General features: G+C 36.0%; 3 protein-coding genes across 10 annotated transcripts in view; 1 reads left to right on the top strand and 2 right to left on the bottom strand.

Moving 5' to 3' along the window:
- The window catches only part of LOC133517797 (neural-cadherin), a 431,760-nt gene that overhangs the window by 114,573 nt on the left and 297,019 nt on the right, over positions 1–20,168 (bottom strand). The gene's annotated exons all lie outside the window — the stretch shown is intronic.
- Positions 3,895–5,366, top strand: LOC133517793 (uncharacterized). Its single transcript, XM_061851214.1, has one exon. The coding sequence runs from the start codon at positions 4,126–4,128 to the stop codon at positions 4,951–4,953; it is 828 nt and encodes a 275-aa protein (XP_061707198.1). The 5' UTR covers positions 3,895–4,125; the 3' UTR covers positions 4,954–5,366.
- Positions 12,799–13,230, bottom strand: LOC133517792 (uncharacterized). The gene has a single exon (XM_061851213.1). It carries the CDS (start codon positions 13,228–13,230, stop codon positions 12,799–12,801), a length of 432 nt encoding a protein of 143 aa, XP_061707197.1.

The following is a 20,168-nucleotide window of genomic DNA, read 5'->3' as shown; positions in this document are numbered from 1 at the left end:
ACTAGTCTTGCTCAGCAAGAAGCGCCCGCAAGCATTCTATACTCGTACCACTGATATTTTGAGTGAAGTCAAAAAATACGTATTTATAAATTTCATGCGAAAATAGTCGTGAAAATTTATCGTATGTGATTATTTTCGAGGCCTCGAATCTCAAAAATCTGCCTCCTGTAGCTTCGCTTGACGTTTACTGTGCGGTATAAAGCTTGCCATACAAAACCATCAAGCTCAACGTTGACGTAAAAAACTAACAGAGCTTTTTGATGCCAGTATCCGGCACTTTATCAGTTTCGATTAATTTTCATTTTGGAAAATAAAAAGCTTTGCCGGCACTATCCCTACGCTTGTCTGCATACAAAACGATTAATTAACAAAGTCAACGAATTTTCGCAAACGCAGAGAATACAAACAGCAAGCTCCGAGATGATTATGAACACAAGAAAATCGCTTGGTCCAAAATGAAATATTTGTTTCTTATTCTGCTTTAGATAAAGCTACGTACCGGTGCACATTTTTCACGAGGAAATCGTACTTAAAGCTACTTTAGCCGTTTATCTTGTTTATATTGTAAATTCATAAAGTATATTTGTCAGATTTAGGTAGCTGTTATTAAAAGTACGGTACCTACTACAGTAATAATACGTATATTGAAATATCGCCTACACGTTTTATTAGGCTGGCGTCCGGTTTCAGTTTCAGTTAGATTTAGTAGTCTATCGTTTTCACCCAATAGCCCAGTTGATTTTAGATTCTATCAACTGGATATTTGTTCCTGAGTCATGGGTGTTTTCTATGTATATAAATATTTATATATTATATATATCATTGTCTAAATACCTTCAACACAAGCCTTATTGAGCTTACTGTGGGACTTAGTCAATTTGTGTAATAATGTCCTATAATATTTATTTATTTATTTATTTATCAACTCAGTAGTCTTTACACCCTGGCGGGTGCTGCCTCTGTGTGCGTCCTATAACACGGGCAAGGGCAACATCAACCCTTAGATTTCATTAGTGTTAAAAGGGGCTCTAGTTCTACGTGTTGGCTTGGGCTCCGCGCCTCCCAAATGTCCGGAATACCATTGTTCCGTGGGTAACGACGCGAAAAGTTTTGGTCTTTGTTTGAAAGGTTGGCCGACTTAGGTGACGTGCCCCCATGGAAAAAAAAGTTCTTTCACATTAAAAAAAAATATTCTTCTACTTTTTTTTGATCAATGTACGATACCGAATATGTACTTAAACGGATCCCCACTAATATTTTTGTTACACCTTGTATGTGTATTTATTTTATACGGAACTTTGGGATTTATTCGTTTATATAAAAATATAGGCGAAAATATTAAAATCGACGTTAATAACTACATATATTAAAGCAATAAAGCTAGCAGTTTCTAATGCTTACAAATAGAGCTAAATAAAACCGATAATTTTTTACCATTCGAATTTATATCTTGATACGCTCCAGGCTGTGTAGATAACAGAGGTTTTCATTATACCGTAAACATATGTCAATCTTTATTTGCGAAAATATTTTTTAGTGAATGCAACGGTGCCAAAATATTGGGAGCTAAATATCACAAAGAATTTATCACCATTCGTGTGCTAACTCGGGGCAGGAGTACTATTATTCAAGTAATGTATATTTATGTATTTGCTAATTGAAAATCCTCTATTACTGTATAGAAGTTCGATATCATGTCTAAGTCTAATGCTTACCTATCGAGCCTCTTCAGGTAATGGACTTTAATAATAAACATCATTTTAGTGTTCATGCACCGAGTCAGAACATATTATTATGACGTACATAAGCGTAATAAGGCTTTCGTAATTAATTGTAGTTTCTTGAATTATAATGTAATATAATATGAGCGACGGCGTGCTCTTGTATTGGAGGCCAAGACTCATTTTGGGTCATTGCGCCAAATAAATAAGTATAATATCTGTCTTACCTAAAAATCATATAACATTTTATAATTAATACTTATTTGTGTTATGTATATGATCCTAATCCTGCATTAAAATCTGGCGTTAAAAATGTAAACATAGTTTCTCACGAAAGTTAATTATATAATTTATTTACAAAACACTACACTTTATAAAACAATATCCCTCACCGTGTCTGTCCGTTTGTATTTCTGCATGTTCTCGATAAACTTAAAAACTCTCGATTTTGCTATTGTGATGTGGTTTCCACTTATCAATAGAGTGATTTTTGAGAAAGGTTTAGATTATAATTTGTTAAGATTTTTTTATAATCTGTCCGAAGCCAAGGCGGGCCAGTAGTATTATAATTCTAATCTGAGCTTGGTCTTGGACTTTATTGATGCTTGTATAATAAATAAATAACTTGAACTTATATTCATGATTATGACTGTAGGATTTAAATTACTTTCAGACACAATGTTTATAATGTCCGCTCCAGCGTGTTCTTTCGAGTTTTAAGTGTCAACTACCTACCAGCTTTACAGCAAGTAAATTCGAAACAATGAAGAAAACTATTTCATTTTTCTTCCGCAGCAGCGTCTCCGGAGTGCATTAGCAGCTGTAAACTATTTTGCAGAAGGAAAACAACAATAACCATGCTTACGAGTAAGTTAAAAAGTTTGTATGACTATAAACGTCGGGTTTTTTTAATTCCGTTAATATAAGGTGGTTTGACTAGGTTACCCAAAGCTTAAACCTCACTAGATGGCGCCACAATTGCAAATTTTGAGTTTTAATTTTTTTGTGGAGTAGTCTTGGTATTTCTATACTGTAAATTATGATTAGCGCACTCTTTAAATAAATATTGAACTATTACAACAAACATTGAACACTTCATTGTACAAAAACTACCCCTTAATGTCGACAGAATGTTTCTTGACTCTATTTCTAAGTATCACTCACACATTCAAACAGTCTTACTGGGATCCTTGTAGTAGACAATTTGGCACAGCGTGAGTAGGCTTCAATAGCGTTGCGGTATGTACGTGGAAATACATGCAAGAGGATGTGGGTTCGAGACTCATTAATTTTTTTTTGTTATCAGTATTATCAAGTACCTATTATTAATAAATTATTTTATGAGAAATCTGAGCGTTTTCCATAAAAATATTAAAAATCTGATTCTCACACATCATGATATTTTTGGGTTCTTCCAACTCAGAATCACTAGCATAATCAATACTCGTGCTAAAAAAACCCGAAAATTTGTATTGAAATTTTAGTTTTACACTGAAATTTCTTTCACACTAAAATGTGACGTAATGGTATGGATATTTTAGGATATCTTTTTTTAATGCTAGGGTGGAGAAGATTCTAAGTAGAATGAACCTAAGAAAGTCCAAATTTGTAAGTCAGATTTTCCGGTATTTTTTTTCAAAAAAAAAACGCTGTTTTGTTCTAAAATTAAAGCAATCACTTACTGCCCAGCCTTTAAAAAAGTAGGTACTATTTTACAGTAGAATAAAAAAAATAAATTACGATACATTTAATTAAATTACAGTGAGTTACAAAATTGCATGGCCTTCTATTTATAACCATTATAAAAAGAAATGAGATATTTACCATGTTTGTTTATATTATTGATTTCCCGATATTTTGACACAACTAGAAGTTTCACACAATGCCTAGAGATAGAAAATTATTTATTTATTTTATTTATTGACAATTTCATTCAACGGATCACATCATATCCAATTTATGTGTTTATGTATTGCATTGTTTTCTCCCTAGTTGGTTATTAAATTCTGTTACTGCAATAATCTTTATATACATATAATATACCAACGAAAGTTTAATAAAGTATATATTAAAATGAAGTACACAAAATCAGGAATTACATGACAATATCATTCAAAATCGCCTCCTCTGGCTTTGACACTATATTCATATATTTCATATTATATACTCCCAGATACCCTATAGTGGTGACCCCGAATGAACATTAATTGAGTGCACCTTGAACTTTTACGGCAGTGAATTATAATATTATTTTGCATACAGACTTAAGTAATAATTATTTTATGGGGATCTGGTTGAGTTAAATTCGTAATCGTCTTGAGTGCGCGTGTGTTTGCGTGTGCTATCGGGCAGACAACTCCCCGGCTCCAGGGTCATCGGAAGCAAATTTAAGAGGTGTAGCAGAATGTCTCCGACACCACCAACCCCACAAACAACAACTATTGAATTATCCGCTATATCATTAGCTGCAAAGATACCTGATTTTTGGCAGGACCAGCCGCGACTATGGTTTTTGCAGGTGGAAGCTATTTTAGCACAACAAAAGGCAGGTGATCAATCAAACTACAATATGGTCATCGCAAAATTAGGAAAGCAAGCAATTCAGCAAGTTGCGGATATCCTTGAGAAGCCGCCTAGTGAGAACAAATTCGATACTCTGAAGGCCAGATTGCTTAGTGTTTACGAGGAGACAGAAGCGAAGAGGTTACAGCAATTGATGTCAGACATGGAATTGGGTGAGCAACGACCATCTCAGCTACTGAGGAGAATGCGTGACCTTGCGCGTGATAAAATTCCGGACGACACTTTAATCTATTTTTGGCAAGGTCATCTACCACCATCGGTAAGGGCAGTCGTAGCGTCAGCAGAATCAAAAAACTTAGAAAGCCTTGCAAGTATTGCCGACAAGGTCATGGAGACGTTTAAACCGAATGAAGTCGCCTCAATTCAGACAACATCGCGCCAAAGTTCACCGAATGATTTTATAACGGCGGAATTAGCGAAGATTAACAGCCGCATCAGTGAATTAGCCAGCTCTAGTGGACGAGGTAGGAGCCGAAGGAGGAACCGCAGCCAGGGACGTGCACGTAGTCGCTCACGCAACAACAGCCGCTCTGGGAGGATCCCTAACAGCCCTGATTGGTTGTGTTTCTACCATTACCGATACAAGACCAAGGCCAATAAGTGCGTGCAGCCATGCAGCTGGAAAGGACAGTCGCCGACGGGAAACTAGACACCGTGCAGACGTTTTCGGCGGAACCCTGCACCTTGGTAAATAATTATCGCCTTAGTGTAATAGATAGAAACTCTGGTTTTAAATTTTTGGTCGATACAGGCGCAAATGTGAGTGTGATTTCAAAAAACTTTAAATTTGCGAAAGACTCTTTACAATCCGTTAAAAATTGCAAGTTATACGCCGCGAATAACACCGAGATTAAGTCATATGGATACGTCACATTAACGTTAAATTTGAACTTGAGACGTACTTTTAAGTGGAATTTTATTGTATGTGATGTTAAACAACCTATTATTGGAGCAGATTTTTTGCATAATTATAGACTCATTGTGGATTTGTATGGCAAAAAGTTAGTTGATAATTTGACAAGTATTTATGTAATTGGTACGATCATAAACCATACTGACTCATCAATTAATTTAATTAGTACGGATAATAAGGCATATCATTTGTTGCACAAGTACCCAGAACTTTTAAAGCCGTTGTCGTTTATCGAGGCACCTAAACACAATATTTATCATCATATAGAGACGACAGGGCCTCCGATACATCAAAGAACTAGACCGCTGCCTCCTGATAGGTACGAAAAAGCAAAAAAGGAATTTCAAACAATGGTGGAGATGGGCATTTGCAGGCCATCTAAGAGTCCGTGGTCTAGTCCTTTGCATATTGTTCCTAAAAAAGATGGAGAGATTCGTCCGTGTGGCGATTACAGAGCTCTGAACGCGGTCACGAAACCGGATCGTTACCCTATTGCGAGAGTACACGACTTCACCTATCTACTAGCAGGTAAGTCCATATTTTCTTGTGTAGATATTCGTAGAGCTTATCATAACATCATGGTACATCCTGAAGACGTGGAGAAGACGGCCATTACGACTCCGTTTGGGTTGTACGAGTTCCCTAGAATGAGTTTCGGCCTAAGAAACGCTTGCCAGACTTTCCAGCGTTTTATGAACAACACCGTTTTAAGAGATTTTGATTTTGTGTATTGTTATTTAGATGACATACTTGTTGCTTCTCTCTCAGAGGAAGAACACGACGGTCATCTCGAACAATTATTTAAAAGGCTTAGCGAATTTGGTATCACCATCAATCTACAGAAATGTACGTTTAAAGAGAAGAAATTAGAATTCCTAGGTTACGAGATATCAACTGAAGGTTTTAGACCACTGGAAAGTAAGGTTCAAGCTATTAAAGACTATCCTAAACCGCAAACAGTTAATCAGTTGCGAACATTTTTAGGCATGATTAACTTTTATAGACCACATTTGCCACACGCGGTACAACATCAAGAATTATTACTTAGGTACATTCACAAAGCTAAACGCAACGACAAAACACCTATAGTGTGGACACAGGAAGCTGACGAAGCGTTCCGACAATGTAAGATTAGCTTAGAAAATGCTGCTATGCTAGCATACCCACTTGCCACGGTACCTATTTCTTTATTTGCAGACTCTAGCAACACGTGCGTTGGTTCTGTTATACAACAATATGTTGACGGTAATTGGAAACCCTTAGCTTATTTTTCTAAGAAGCTAACTTCTGCACAAATGAAATACAGTACTTACGATAAAGAACTACTAGCTATTTATTTGTCTGTACAACATTTTAGGTATCTGCATGAAGGCAGAGAACTAATTATTTTTACAGATCATAAACCTTTGATATATGCTTTTAGTAAATTGAATAGCGACAGTAACAAAGAGATTCCTAGACGAACAAGACAGTTACTTTTCATGAGTGAGTTCACTACTGATATAAGACATATACAGGGTAAGGACAACGTAGTTGCCGATGCATTATCTAGAATAGAGACTGTTGTCCTTCAAAATATTGCGATCGATTATTTCATGTTATCGAAGGCACAGAAAAATGATGACGAGTTAAAAACTTTATTGCAAAATGATAAATTACAATTTAAAGAGATAATGTTGCCTAATTGCACTTATACTGTTTACTGTGAATTATCTACAGGTAATGCGAGACCGTACATTCCTGAGCAATTTCGTCGCGATGTTTTCAAAAGTGTTCATAATTTAAGTCATCCAGGTGTACGAACGTCACGTAAGATGGTTTCTAACAGGTTTTTCTGGACAAACATGAACAAAGATGTAGGTCTTTGGGCCAAAACCTGCGTTGCATGCCAGAAATCCAAGGTCGCGCGACACACCAAATCGACTCCAGGTAAGTATCCAGAGGTAGACAGATTCGAGCACATACATGTAGATTTGGTCGGACCTTTACCAACGTCATCTGAAGGTTGTAGGTATTTGCTTACTATAATAGACCGTGCCACCGGTTGGCCTGAAGCGTTCCCATTACAGGACATATCGGCAGAAACAGTAGCACAAACAATATATGACGGTTGGATAGTGCGATTCGGGTGTCCAGTTACTTTAACTAGTGATCAAGGTAAACAATTTGAAAGTAACCTTTTCCGACAGTTAATGAAGTACATAGGAACGGAAAAGCTTAGAACTACACCATACCACCCGGAGAGTAATTCTGTCCTTGAACGCTGGCATAGATCTTTGAAAGCAGCGTTGCAAGCACGCATTAATAGTACCTCATGGGTTACTGAGCTAAACACCGTTTTATTAGGTCTCCGTACAGTACCTAGATTGGATACTGGTGTTAGTGCCGCTCAATTGGTTTATGGTTGTTCCATACGTTTACCAGCCGAATTTTTTTGTAATGTCGATAAAGATGTAACTGAACCACATTCCATGTTAAACAAAATTAAAGAGAAAATACGGAATTTGACACCGAGACCATATTGTCATCATAGTAGTAATAACAAATTCTTTGTTAGTCCTGACCTTAAAACTTGTAGTTATGTATTTGTTCGTCGAATTGTAAAAACATCCTTACAAACGCCTTACGAAGGGCCATATAAAGTAATTTCAAGGAATGACAAGGTTTTCAAAATTCAATTGGAAGACCGTGAAGTAAATATGTCAATTGACAGGTTAAAACCTGCGTATTTACTAAATGAAAAAGTGAATTCATCACAAAAAAGAATTACTCCAAGTACACCACAAGCGAGTAGCGGAATCGCTCCGCCTATGCCTAGCGTCGCACCCTATGTGACGCGTAGTGGTCGGATGGTTAAGAAATCTGTTCGATTTTGTGATGAATAAACTTAATCAGTGTTAGTAGGTTATATTTTTGCAATTAAGTATTTTAATGTAACAACATGTAATTTAGATTGCATGATTTTATTAGAAAATATTCAGAACAATTTGCACTTCACTTTAAGCAGCGAAACATATAATACCTAACTAATTATGGGTAACTATGGTAGCAAGAAAGATTCGGATAACACAGATAAATCAAGTACGTTGACGGCAGAAGCATCAATTAACGTTTCCGGGATAGCTACCCAGTTGAATACATTTAGTATTGTTTTAGTAGTAATTGTTATAATTCTACTAGTATTTTTGCTGTACTACTTTTATAGTAGTTGCAAAAGGAAGATGAACAAATGGTTCACCAGACGAGTCCAGGTCCTGGCACAGGATCAGTTGACTTCAGGAGTTAAGGCCACTTCAAGTCAGCCTCAACAAATATTTTTAAAGGTTTAAAGTGCAGTGCGGATTATTATTATTGTGTGTATAAGTGTCAAAATTATTGTGCTAAAATCATTTTAGTTTTAAGCTAATGAAATTCTATTTTTAGATTGGTATTGAGTACCTACAATTCATTGTACCTATTCTAGAGTCAACTTTATTACAACATTGTACTTAATAAACGTAAGTAATCATGTTACATTGTGTTCTGTTATCGCTCGCTCTTGAATTCCAGGTAGGAGCAGCGCGGTATTGTTTACGAGGCACATTTTTATTTAAATTAAAAGTACAGTCACATATAATTTAAAATTGATAAGTGGTAACAGACACAATAAAATTAAAAAATAAATTAGATTCATTTATTGGTTTTTTTTACATTGTTTGACAATTTAAAAACATAATTAGATATCTTTTGTATTATCTTTAAGATTATTTTTGGAATTTTTTTGTAAAAATTTTTTTTGGGGGGGACGACTATAGGGACTGCTATGCGTTGTCAGCATTCCGCGCGGCTACGGAAGGCCCGACGCATAGCTCGCTCCTCAGTTGTCTCCCGGTCGTGATTGGTAAAATACACGTCTTAATTAAGTACTGCCGCATTTCATATTATATACTCCCAGATACCCTATAGACACAGGCCCTCAAACGACGAGGCCAGTCATCAATAGCGGCACGCACGATTGTCATGTCTAATTCCGTCACTGTCTTAACTATGGCCCGCTTGAGGGAGTTAAGATTTGTGTGGGGTTTAGCACAGGCTTTCTCCTCAATAACCTGCTATATGGCATAATCCAGGGGGTTAAGGTCCGGGCTGGAGGACGGCCAGTCTTCGTGGGCAATAAAGTCAATTTTGTTCCTTCGAAACCAGGCTTGAGTTGTTCTTGCCTTATGTGCAGGAGCTGAGTCCTGTTCAAAGATCCATGGCTGGTTTTGAAATAGGGTGTGGCTTAAGGGCTTCACTATTGGTTCGAGAACGGTTTCCAGTTTCCGGTTTTCACACCTTTTTCACAGAAATGAATCTGTGTTAGCCCTGAGTATGACACACCCAAAATCATGTTTGGCGGGTGCCCGCATTTGTGTATCGCAATAGGGTTGTTTCCATCTACAAATCTTAGGGCATAATTGTATCCCAATAAATTTTTTTGGATTATAAGAACATGTTAAACTACTTTTAGGGGACCTGTAATGACCATATTTTTGTAAATATTGAATTTAAAATATATTTTGGCACACGTCACGTGACCAAACTCGAAACGTCTTTGAAGATTCTGATGACGTCACAACTCTCGGATTAACATACACTGTTGACAGTTAGGCGTTAAACAACAAATGACAAATGTCAGTTGACAGTTCGTATCTTCTACGTGTGTATGTAGTTATGTGTCAAACCGTAAACTGTGATGTCATACAATTTTCAAAGAGCGTTTTGGGCGCGAAAGCATCTGTCAAAATATATTTTGTTAATTTAACATATTTAACGCCGTTTTTAGTATAAAAGCTGAATTTTAAGGCAACTTTTAGTTAATATAGAAAGTAATACAAGCGTTTCAAAAAATTGGAATACGATTCTCGTTTAGGCCCCAATTCATTATAGATACGACGAGATAAGCGTTATGTGTGGTATATAATTATAGCTCACAAATCCACCACATTATGCCATTTTTTATTTTTTCGGTAGCATTTGTTTTAACGGAAATAAAGAGGTTGCAAATCGAGTAACAGAACTTCAGAACAGATATCATTTGATATTTACCAGTCGCTTTTCGGTGAAGGAAAACATCGTGAGGAAACTGGACTAATCCCAACAAGGCTTAGTTTTACCCTCTGGGTTGGAAGGTCAGATGGCAGTGGCTTTCGTAAAAACTAGTGCCTACGCCAAATCTTGGGATTAGTTGTCAAAGCGGACCCCAAGCTCCATTGAGCCGTGGCAATATGCTGGGACAACGCTAGGAAGAAAGAAAGAAATCGAGTAACAGAACTTAGTAACCAACTAGGTATAATAGTTATGATGTAAATGTCCATATCATGTTGGAGTCATATATGTACAGAGTGGTCAAATAAAAAGTATACATTTTGTTTTTAAATTTTAACTGTATTAAGTTCAAAAATTATTAAGTATTGTTTTAAAAATATATTCTTCAGGGTTGGCAAATTCATGCGAAACATAATGTCTGACATATGTCCACCTCTAACATCAGGAAAATGTAAGCTCTTATCATCCCAATGTTCAGCATCTATTCGCACATTTTTCGCATTATCTTAGTACATTTGTGTCGAATAGTCGGTTTTAACTGTTTAAATTTCATCAGCTCGTTAGCATAGACACGTAATTTTAGATAGCCTCACAGAAATAAGTCAAGAGCTGCAATATTTGGGGAATTTGGGTGCCAATCACTGTCACTTTTTTTCAAAATTAAGCGAGCAAACAACGTGTTTTAAACAACAGAAACATTTGAGATAAAATTGCTTGCTGCTAGTGGTAGACATTTGGCAGAAATTATCTTCCGTATACAATTGCCAACCCTGAATAATATATTTATGAAAAAATATTTAGTAAAATTTCCACTTAATGTAATTAAAATTTAAAAACAAAGTGTATCATTCTTATTTGTCCACCCTGTATTAGCCAACTAATTATTCAAGATCAATACACTTAGCTCCCTTAGGTATTCGCCTAAGTACAATCTCGGGCAAAACTGAGTTTTATAAAAGTGAACTAGTTTCTAGGTCATATTTTCTATGAATTGGTCATTTTTGTAGACTCCAATTACAGTTACACTTTTCTTGGTTTTTCGCGGACCAGAATATCGATGATTTTTTTAACTTGATTTAGACGTTGCTATCATTTTCAAACCAAAAACACATAAAATCACAATTCAGAACATTGTTCAACACGGCAGCGTTGTTTTCTATCAAGTACCTCAAGCACCAGGGCGGCTACCGGGAAAATCGAAATTCGTCAATTTCGGGCATTTTTCTCTGTCACTCTAATTACGTCTTAGTGAGAGTAAAAGAGAAAGATCCCCGCAATTTGCGAATTTCGGTTTTCGCGGTAGGCCCCCAGGTCCTGTCAAGTTTCAGCAGTGTTGCCAGGTGAGCGGAAGAGAATTATCGTACTTGAGTGTCAATATTATTGTACCGTTGAAAAAAATATCGTACGCCAATCAAAAAGGCAGCCCCTAAAAATGTCTAGCAAAATAAGCTTAAATTTCGAATTAATAATAAAAAAAATACAATTTTCGTCTAAATTGCGCAAAAAATCTGTTTATGTTTGTGTATTTTTGGGATAGACTCAAACGGTATACAGGAAATTGTGACATTTTAAACTTTAAACTTACACCAAGGAGCCGAACACCCAAAAGATACTAATTTTAGCCTATTTCTGAGAGAAATTGTCATATTTTGCTTCAAATTACTAGACTTTTAAGGTGGCATCATCCAAGGGCTGAAATTATAGTACTTTAGTGTACGATAATGCTCTTTGGAACATTACGTCATACCGGGGCCCAAATTATCGTACATGTACGACAATTATAGTACGCCTGGTCACACTGAGTGTCAGTGTCGACAGAGTCAGCTAAAAACGCGTCAAACATCGCAACGTCGCGCCGATGGCCGCCCGAGGCATGGAGTGGCAACGTCGCAATGTATTTGTACCTACACGACATTTGTCACACACACATGAGTAAAATTTATAAAAATATAACGTTGATTATTGCATGATTTCTGTATGAAACAAAGTTTTTCTATTAATTTAGCGCAAATGAATATTCGAAAGTAGATAGATGCGCAACTATTTATGTAATAATATTGTGTAATTAATTAATAAATAGCGATTGTTTTTTGTATGAAAATCGAACTAAGTAAATTTAAGAAAACTAAATGGTATAGGTCATTAATTTTCATAACTTTTTGTTTCATACAAAATCATTAGTTGCCGCATATAGCGTTGTTGTTCCACAGACATTATATTTATATCAACCAAATAATTTAAAAATATCGCTTACTCGTATAAATCGTACAATCAATATGTAATCAAGCTCTAAGGCAAGTGTACAAAGCTCGCCAGGGCTTATTAGTTATAATTAAATAAATGTGTCATTGAGAAATTGAAAAATTATCATTAAAAAAAAAAAAAAGCTCACCAATGCACACCCATGAAATTAACGGACTTACTAAAAAACACGGTATGTATAACATAAATTTTCCCAGGAATCGAACTCGGGACATTATCGACTATAACTAATTATAATAATAAACTACTACTTTACTGGCTCAGTGACCCAAATAGGATCTTGGCCTCTGACACAAGAGAGCGCCACTCTGCCCTATCCTGCGCCACTTTGCGCCAGTTGGGTATTCCGAGGGCGAACAGGTCTTTTAGGACTTCGTCACTCCAGCGATATCTGAGACGCCCAGACGGACGTTTTCCATCCGGGTGCCCCACATACGCTCTTCTCACAGCACGATCCTCTCCCATCCTCTCTAGGTGACCGAGCCAGCGGAGTCGTGTGGCTTTGATCTCGCCAATTAAATTGGGCATTGCAACCAGCTCCTCTAGCTCCCTATTCTTCCTACGCCTCCAAGTTCCATCTTCATCTCTGATAGGTCCCAGAATCTTCCGCCAGAATTTCCTCTCCGCAACTAAGAGCTTGCTCTCTTCTTTCTGAGTCAGAGTCCAAGCTTCACACCCGTACATCGAAATTGGCCTAATTACAGTCTTGTAGACACGAATCTTGGTTGGTCTACACTAAAACTCGATGGAGCGCTCCCTAGCATCTTAAAGCGTTTTGGATCTATCTCTTCCTCCTTTCGGTTGGTATCAGTTACTGTGCAACCAAGGTACCTAAAATGATCCACACCTTTGTAGGTGGTTGCCCCGACTACTAGGTCTTCTCGATCAGCTCTGGTGTTCTTATACCTTTTCATTTGGAGATATTCTGTTTTCTGGTGGTTGATTCTGAGACCTACCTTCTCCCCTTCCTGCTCCACAATTCTAGTCATGGCCTCCAGGTTCCTTTTGTTTTGCGCCAATAGCCCCAGGTCATCAGCATACCCAGTGATCTTATGTCTGCCGTTCAACTCTATATCCCCATCATACATAAGTAATTTCCGGACGACGTATTCGAGTGCCAAGTTGAACAGCATTGGCGAAAGGGCGTCTCGCTGTTTCAGGCCTGTGATAACTTCAAATTCGGCCGTCAGTTCTCTGCAAGCTCTTACCCTCATCTTGCTGACTTTGGTAGCGACAATAATCATTTTCATAATAAAGTAGTATTATATATTTATAAGTATGTATTTATATGTTTATGGATATGTAGTTTTTTTTTGTATATATGCCTTCGTACCTAATGCTGATCATATAGTAGTTAGTTATATTTCTAGGGTTAGCTACTTCTTTAAAGTCTTGCCGTCATGTACACATTATCTTAGTTTGACTACTATTTCGTATGTATTTCTCTCACTTAAGTACTTAAAGGTTAGCTGGAAGAGATTCCTTAAAGGGATAAGTTCGCCTTTGTACACATTTACTGTATTCTTTCTGTGTTATGTACTTGTTTTGAGCAATGAAGTGTTTACTACTACTACTATATTATATAGTCCGTTACATAATGAAATAAATATACCCCGTAGTTACACTTTGATGTCACTATCCAGTTTAATTACAAATTTCAGTATCGCGATAGTAGGTATTTATGTTGTAGGTAGTAATGTTTATATACGGAGTATGAATAAGTAGTATATTCATGAAATAAGTAGCTATTGCTGCAATGACATTAAGTGCCATGAAACAAGATCTTATACAGCAAACCACTCAGTAGAAGTTTGAAAAATTTTATTGATTACTTAAGATAGATCTAGATGTAAAAGATTAGGATAGATTTAACATACCTATATATATTTTAGTTTTGTTTTAAGTAGAATAGCAAAATGTCCTAAAAAATTAACAATCGTTATTACATTCCAAGCCTTTCTTATTATTATTTTTTGTTTGTATGGTTGCCCGTAGATCTACACATATTGTGTGACCTGAGTACAGACTCTAGACATATTAAGTTGGAGACCCCATGTCTCAACCAGAGTTTTGACTTCATAAACAGTTACCTTAGAACCACTCTGTTTGATAGACATGCGTAATAGTTGTGCCTCTTACAGGGCTTTCAGAATACAAATGTGAATTTGATATATTCTTACCATGTACAGTTAACGATGTAAACAGAGAGACTACAAGTTTAAAAATAGACAGTATTAGTTAAGCATATCAAATAATTTTGTTGTAATTGCGTAATAACTAATTTAACAATAAGTACCTATGTTGGTTCAATAGCTATTGTAACTAATTAACTATCTTAGAATTTAGAGTGTCGTGAGAAATACTAAAATTAAACTAATTTTACGGTTGACACTGACGTGTTTTTAGTCACTCGCGTGACATGTTTCGGAGAGCCTAGGCCTAGGCCTAAAATTAGTTAAATACCTATTCTGAAAATGGAATGTCCCAACAAAGTATTATTAACATTTAGTGTATAGTACCTGGGCGACCGAGCTTTGCTCGGTTATAACTATTTATTGTAATATGATGGTGTATAGGTGATAATCTACATAAACTTAAAAAGTGAAATGTGAACTGACAATTATTATTATTTACAATCGATTTTAACACGCGTTTTCCCAAACATAAGACTAATCTAGATAGATTGTATACCCCCAAAAACCCCCATATACCAAATTTCTGCGAAATCGTTAGAGCCGTTTCCGAGATCACAGAAATATATTTATATATAAATATATATACAAGAATTGCTCGTTTAAAGGTATAAGATATATTGCAAGTGAATTTAAAAAAAAAGTCGTTGATTTACCAATTCAATAGTTTATATGTAATATTTATCTTGTTAATGCTTATCATGATGTATGTAGAAGTTTTACTTACCTATCTAAGATCATTTTAAAAGGTTATTTATGTCCTTTTCAATATCTCAGGTAAAACTGAAAGACAATCGTGACAACACCCTATGCATAATAATTGAATAAGTGGGAGCTCTCGAAGGCATCGAGCGCGGGAGCGCAGCGACAGACCCAGCAAGGCAAACAGCCGCTAATACGATCCTCTGGCATTAAATTTAATTTTTCATTAACCTTTCAGTTAAGGCCCTTTAATCTTCCAGTTCTGAACGAAAGCAAAGATCCGTTTAAATACTTATTACACGAATTACGTTGTAATTACCGCCAAGGTTTTTATCATTTAGACGCTTTTCTTTTATAACAAATAGGTATAGTAGGTGGATTGTTTATTAGATATATAAGTAAATAAATGTCTGCCAGCTCTGTCTGGTAAGGCGGGATTCCATCAGAATCAGACAATGTGCGGCACAAACATATTCAGTTCAAAAATGCTTGTGCCGCACAGTGCCTCACACTGGTGGAGTACAAACCTGTCTATGTATTTGGCCACAGAGATCCGCATCTACAGACCTGATAGATACGTCTGTACGTAGGTTCTGTATTAGCTATTATTGAGAGATATTAAAGTCCTAAAGCCGCTCTGGGTGAATTAATTTTGTATTTCATAATAAAAAATATAAAAATTAAGGTTAGCCTGGAAGAGATCCCTTAAAGGAATAAGTTCGCCTTTGTATACATTTATTGTATGCTCTATTTGTTATGTACTTGTTTTGTGCAATAAAGTCATTTACTACTACTACTAAAATAGGTTGGAGTAATTTAATAGGTAAATTTATTAGGTGAAGAATAAAGTTTATAAAAATTATATTTGGTTTTATAAGTACTGAAGTGAACGTGAGTAAACTGCTTATAGAATACGGGTGAATATGTCGGATAAAGCGTGTTTGTAAGTTCACGCAGGAGGCCACAATAACCCAGCCTCGAGCGCCTGTTATATACTCGACTGATTGTCTTGTATAAATACCGACCACGAGATACATAACACGTTTATATTGAAAACCATGTACACAACAGATAGCAGCTGAATGATTTGGCTGGGCAAATTTTATTGTTTATCAGTTTATTTCTTGCTTTCGTAGATTAACATAAAATGTACATCAAACTGTGTTCTGTGTAAGGGCTCTATAATGGAAATTTTACTTAGTTACACATGAAGCGATACGTTTATTTCAAAATATATCATAACTCTTTTAAGGTATCTTTTTTAAAGGATAGCCGTCACCCGAGACCCTCATACTGAGAATGATATATGACGACTGAGCTAAATATGCATGGGCTGTTTGAGCACGCATATCACACCACCCCAGACATATCGAAGAGCAAGATAATGCCAATGTATGATTAATGGAAACAGTCAAGTTTTAGTAACGGATACGAAAAGAAGGATAAGTTCCCGAGCGGAAATTTAGGCCTACTACATACAAAGTACCGGCGCAAAAGATGCGGGCGGGAGCGGCCTGTTTATATGTGCGTATTTCCTTCGAGCATATCGATCTTTTCTTTGTTCAAGCGGAACTTATAAATAATTTATACTGACAAATTTGAACAATTAATTATTCCGCAATCATAAAGGGTAAACCATACTAATGTCGGCCGCCTCTCGATTAACCTTATTTAAATGCGGCAGTAGTAACTTTTCTACAAAAATATGAGCAAATATTTTATACTTGAATGACGCAAGAATTGGGTAATATACACCACCTGTTATTTTGAGAAACCTTTTTATGTACGGACGCCTATCAAAGCATACGCAAAATAATAGTAATGAGCAATGTATATTAGAATTATATTCATAATTTATATACATTTGGTATGCTTAGTAGCAGATATGCTTCATATGTATTAAACATAAACATGTATAAATTTATCATGATTGCTATATACATAAACGGCAATTTTTTGATAGGACCATATGAAAGTCAAACGCCTATAGCCGATTGACCCCTAATCATAAAACATTGTCCTTACGCATCTACGAAGTATTTTCACTTCATACCGAGAACACTATGCTACTGGCTACAACGTAACACTGCAACCGTAACTCGGTAGTGAATGAGGATTTATTAAAGTTTTCTATACTAACAGACGCGTGGAAGATATCGCCGGGGTACTTTGATGTGCAGTGGTGGCTTACATAAAACTTAAACTTGTTAATGAAGTAAAATGAAAGAAATGTTATCCAATAGTCATACGTCCGTATTTAACGGAAGTTTCAATCTATAAATGATGACGGTAAAACTTTTAATCAGGTTCGCTTGCCTTATTCAAAAGGAACACACGCTCGATCGGGAAGTGGGTAGGAAATTGCACGAAGTTAGATACAGGATACCCACGGCTCATTTAACTTTCACCATCCACATTTGCTTACGTCTCTATTTAGAAGGTCCTCACGGATCGCAATGACACTTGTTTGTTTTATCGCCGACCTTTTAGATCGCACTCAACCTACTTCCGTCCAAAAAAGGTTAAGAGAACGAACGGAAAAATCTTAAGAAAAACCACGTTATCAAAGCACTAAAAATAAAGGAAAAGTGGAAAAACTCACTGACTCGGACGAGACTCGAACTCGCGACTCTGGGATACCAGCCCATTGCTCTGGCAATGGAGGTACCGAGACTTACCCGTTGACAGCGAAGTTTTCTACCATTTCCTTCATATATTATGCACATTAGGAAGGCGCCTAGCATTATCTATAGTAACACTTCTTAAATTAATCAAATTTCTAAACAAAGCTTACCACAAAAGTGCGAGTCGGACTCGCCCATGAAGGGTTCCGTTTATGACGTATTAAAAAAAACTACTTACTAGATCTCGTTCAAACCAATTTTCAGTGGAAGTTTGCATGGTATATCATATATTTTTTTTAGTTTTATCATTCTGTTATTTTAGAAGTTACAGGGGGGGGGGGGGGGGGGGGCATTTTACCACTTGGGAAGTGTCCCTCGCGCCAACTATTCAGTTTAGAAAAAAAATGATGTCAGAAACCTCAATATCATTTTTAAAGACCTATCCATAGATACCCCACACGTATGGGTTTGATGAAAAAAAAAATCGAGTTTCAGTTCCAAGTATAAGTATATACCCCTAAAATTTATTGTTTTTATTCTATTTTTGTGTGAAAATCTTACCTATAATGCGGTTCATAGAATACATCTACTTACCAAGTTTGAACAGTATAGTTCTTATAGTTTCGGTAAAAAGTGGCTGTGACATAAACGGACAGACAGACGGACATGACGAATCCATAAGGGTTCCGTTTCTTGCCATTTGGCTACGGAACCCTAAAAAGGGCAAGCTTTGATGATGAATGATTTTAACCACGCATTTCTGAAGCCAAAAGAAGGAAAAATGTTAAGTGAGTTTAGGTTAGGTACCTAATTACGCCAAACTTTTTTTGTTATCTTTTTCCGATTTTTTTAATGTATTTGTACATAAAAAGCAAATGTTATAGGTGAAACTATCACTTACAATGAATTGGTACCTACAATTTTTATTTTCGTAAAACTTAGTTTTTGCAAATTGTTACCTACTTGTCGCTTTGATATCTGTCAATATTTAGAGTAGGCCCCATAGTGGCAATATCCCCATCAAGAAGGCATTATGCACTAAGCAATAATGAAAAATGTATTTTTTTTTATTGGTATACCGGGTGTGGCCTGTGACAAGAGCAAAAAATTAAACTGTAGGCTGTACTCCTCAAACTAAACAACATTTGCTCAGCAACTTCGAAAAATCACTTGTATATTGATTTTAGAACGTTTTCAAGTTTATTCTAAGACGCAATGTATTGCGAATTTTGTTATGTTTAAAGCGTGACAATCAACGTCAATTACACTGATGACAGTGTACATTGAAGGTAATATTTATTTTGTATGAAAAATAGGAAGTCTAAACACTTCATCATTTTTAAAAGTCACTGAACAAATGTTGGTTAGTTTGAGGAGTACAGCCTACATTAAATGTTTTTGCTCGTGTTACAGGCCACATCCGGTATTTGGTAGGTATTAACTCTGAACTAGGCGAATTTCAAAAAGTTTATACGGTATTTTTGTTTTATACGAGTATCAACGGTCATGAATAACTGTTATAATCTTTCGGATTCCTCGTAAGAACATTGTAGACGTCTAAAATATTCTGATATATCGTGAAAATAAAAAGTAAGTAAAACAATAAAGAATCAATTTATATTCGTGAAAATTATTGGATTTCTGTATAATAAAAACCTAGCTAGGCATATACAAATATAGATATATAATAATTCAGTACCTCCATTGTTATCGGTGCGACTAGTCACTTTTCTTTAAGATAAATGAAATTTTATTGTATAGCCCGGAACCTTTTAGGGCTGGTCCCGCATACGAAACAGGCGATAAACGTTGATCAGGATAACAAAAACAATCGGCTCAAATCCCTTTTATCATTGGTAGAAACTATTAGCTATAGCTCGAACCTCTTTCCTTTCTTTTCAATCTAAGTTTTAAGATGAAAAAGAAACACAACATTATAAATATACCAATGTATATCAAATAACGCACAATAACAAATATAAAACTAAAAAGAGGGATATTACTATCGTTTCATCAACATTGAAAAAAAATCTTATTCCGTATCTTTAAGCTACAGGACCGTGTATACAATACATTTATACGGCGTTTCTACTCCTCTGCGGAT

This window comes from Cydia pomonella, chromosome 5 (assembly GCF_033807575.1).
Source record: "Cydia pomonella isolate Wapato2018A chromosome 5, ilCydPomo1, whole genome shotgun sequence".
NCBI lineage: Eukaryota > Metazoa > Arthropoda > Insecta > Lepidoptera > Tortricidae > Cydia > Cydia pomonella.
The sequence above is the reverse complement of the archived record's forward strand: the minus strand, read 5'-3'. Positions and strand labels throughout refer to the sequence as shown.

Coding starts and splice junctions, on each gene's coding strand:
- LOC133517793 (XM_061851214.1), top strand. CDS start 4,126: ATGTCTCCGACACCACCAACCCCACAAACAACAACTATTGAATTATCC.
- LOC133517792 (XM_061851213.1), bottom strand. CDS start 13,230: ATGTACGGGTGTGAAGCTTGGACTCTGACTCAGAAAGAAGAGAGCAAG.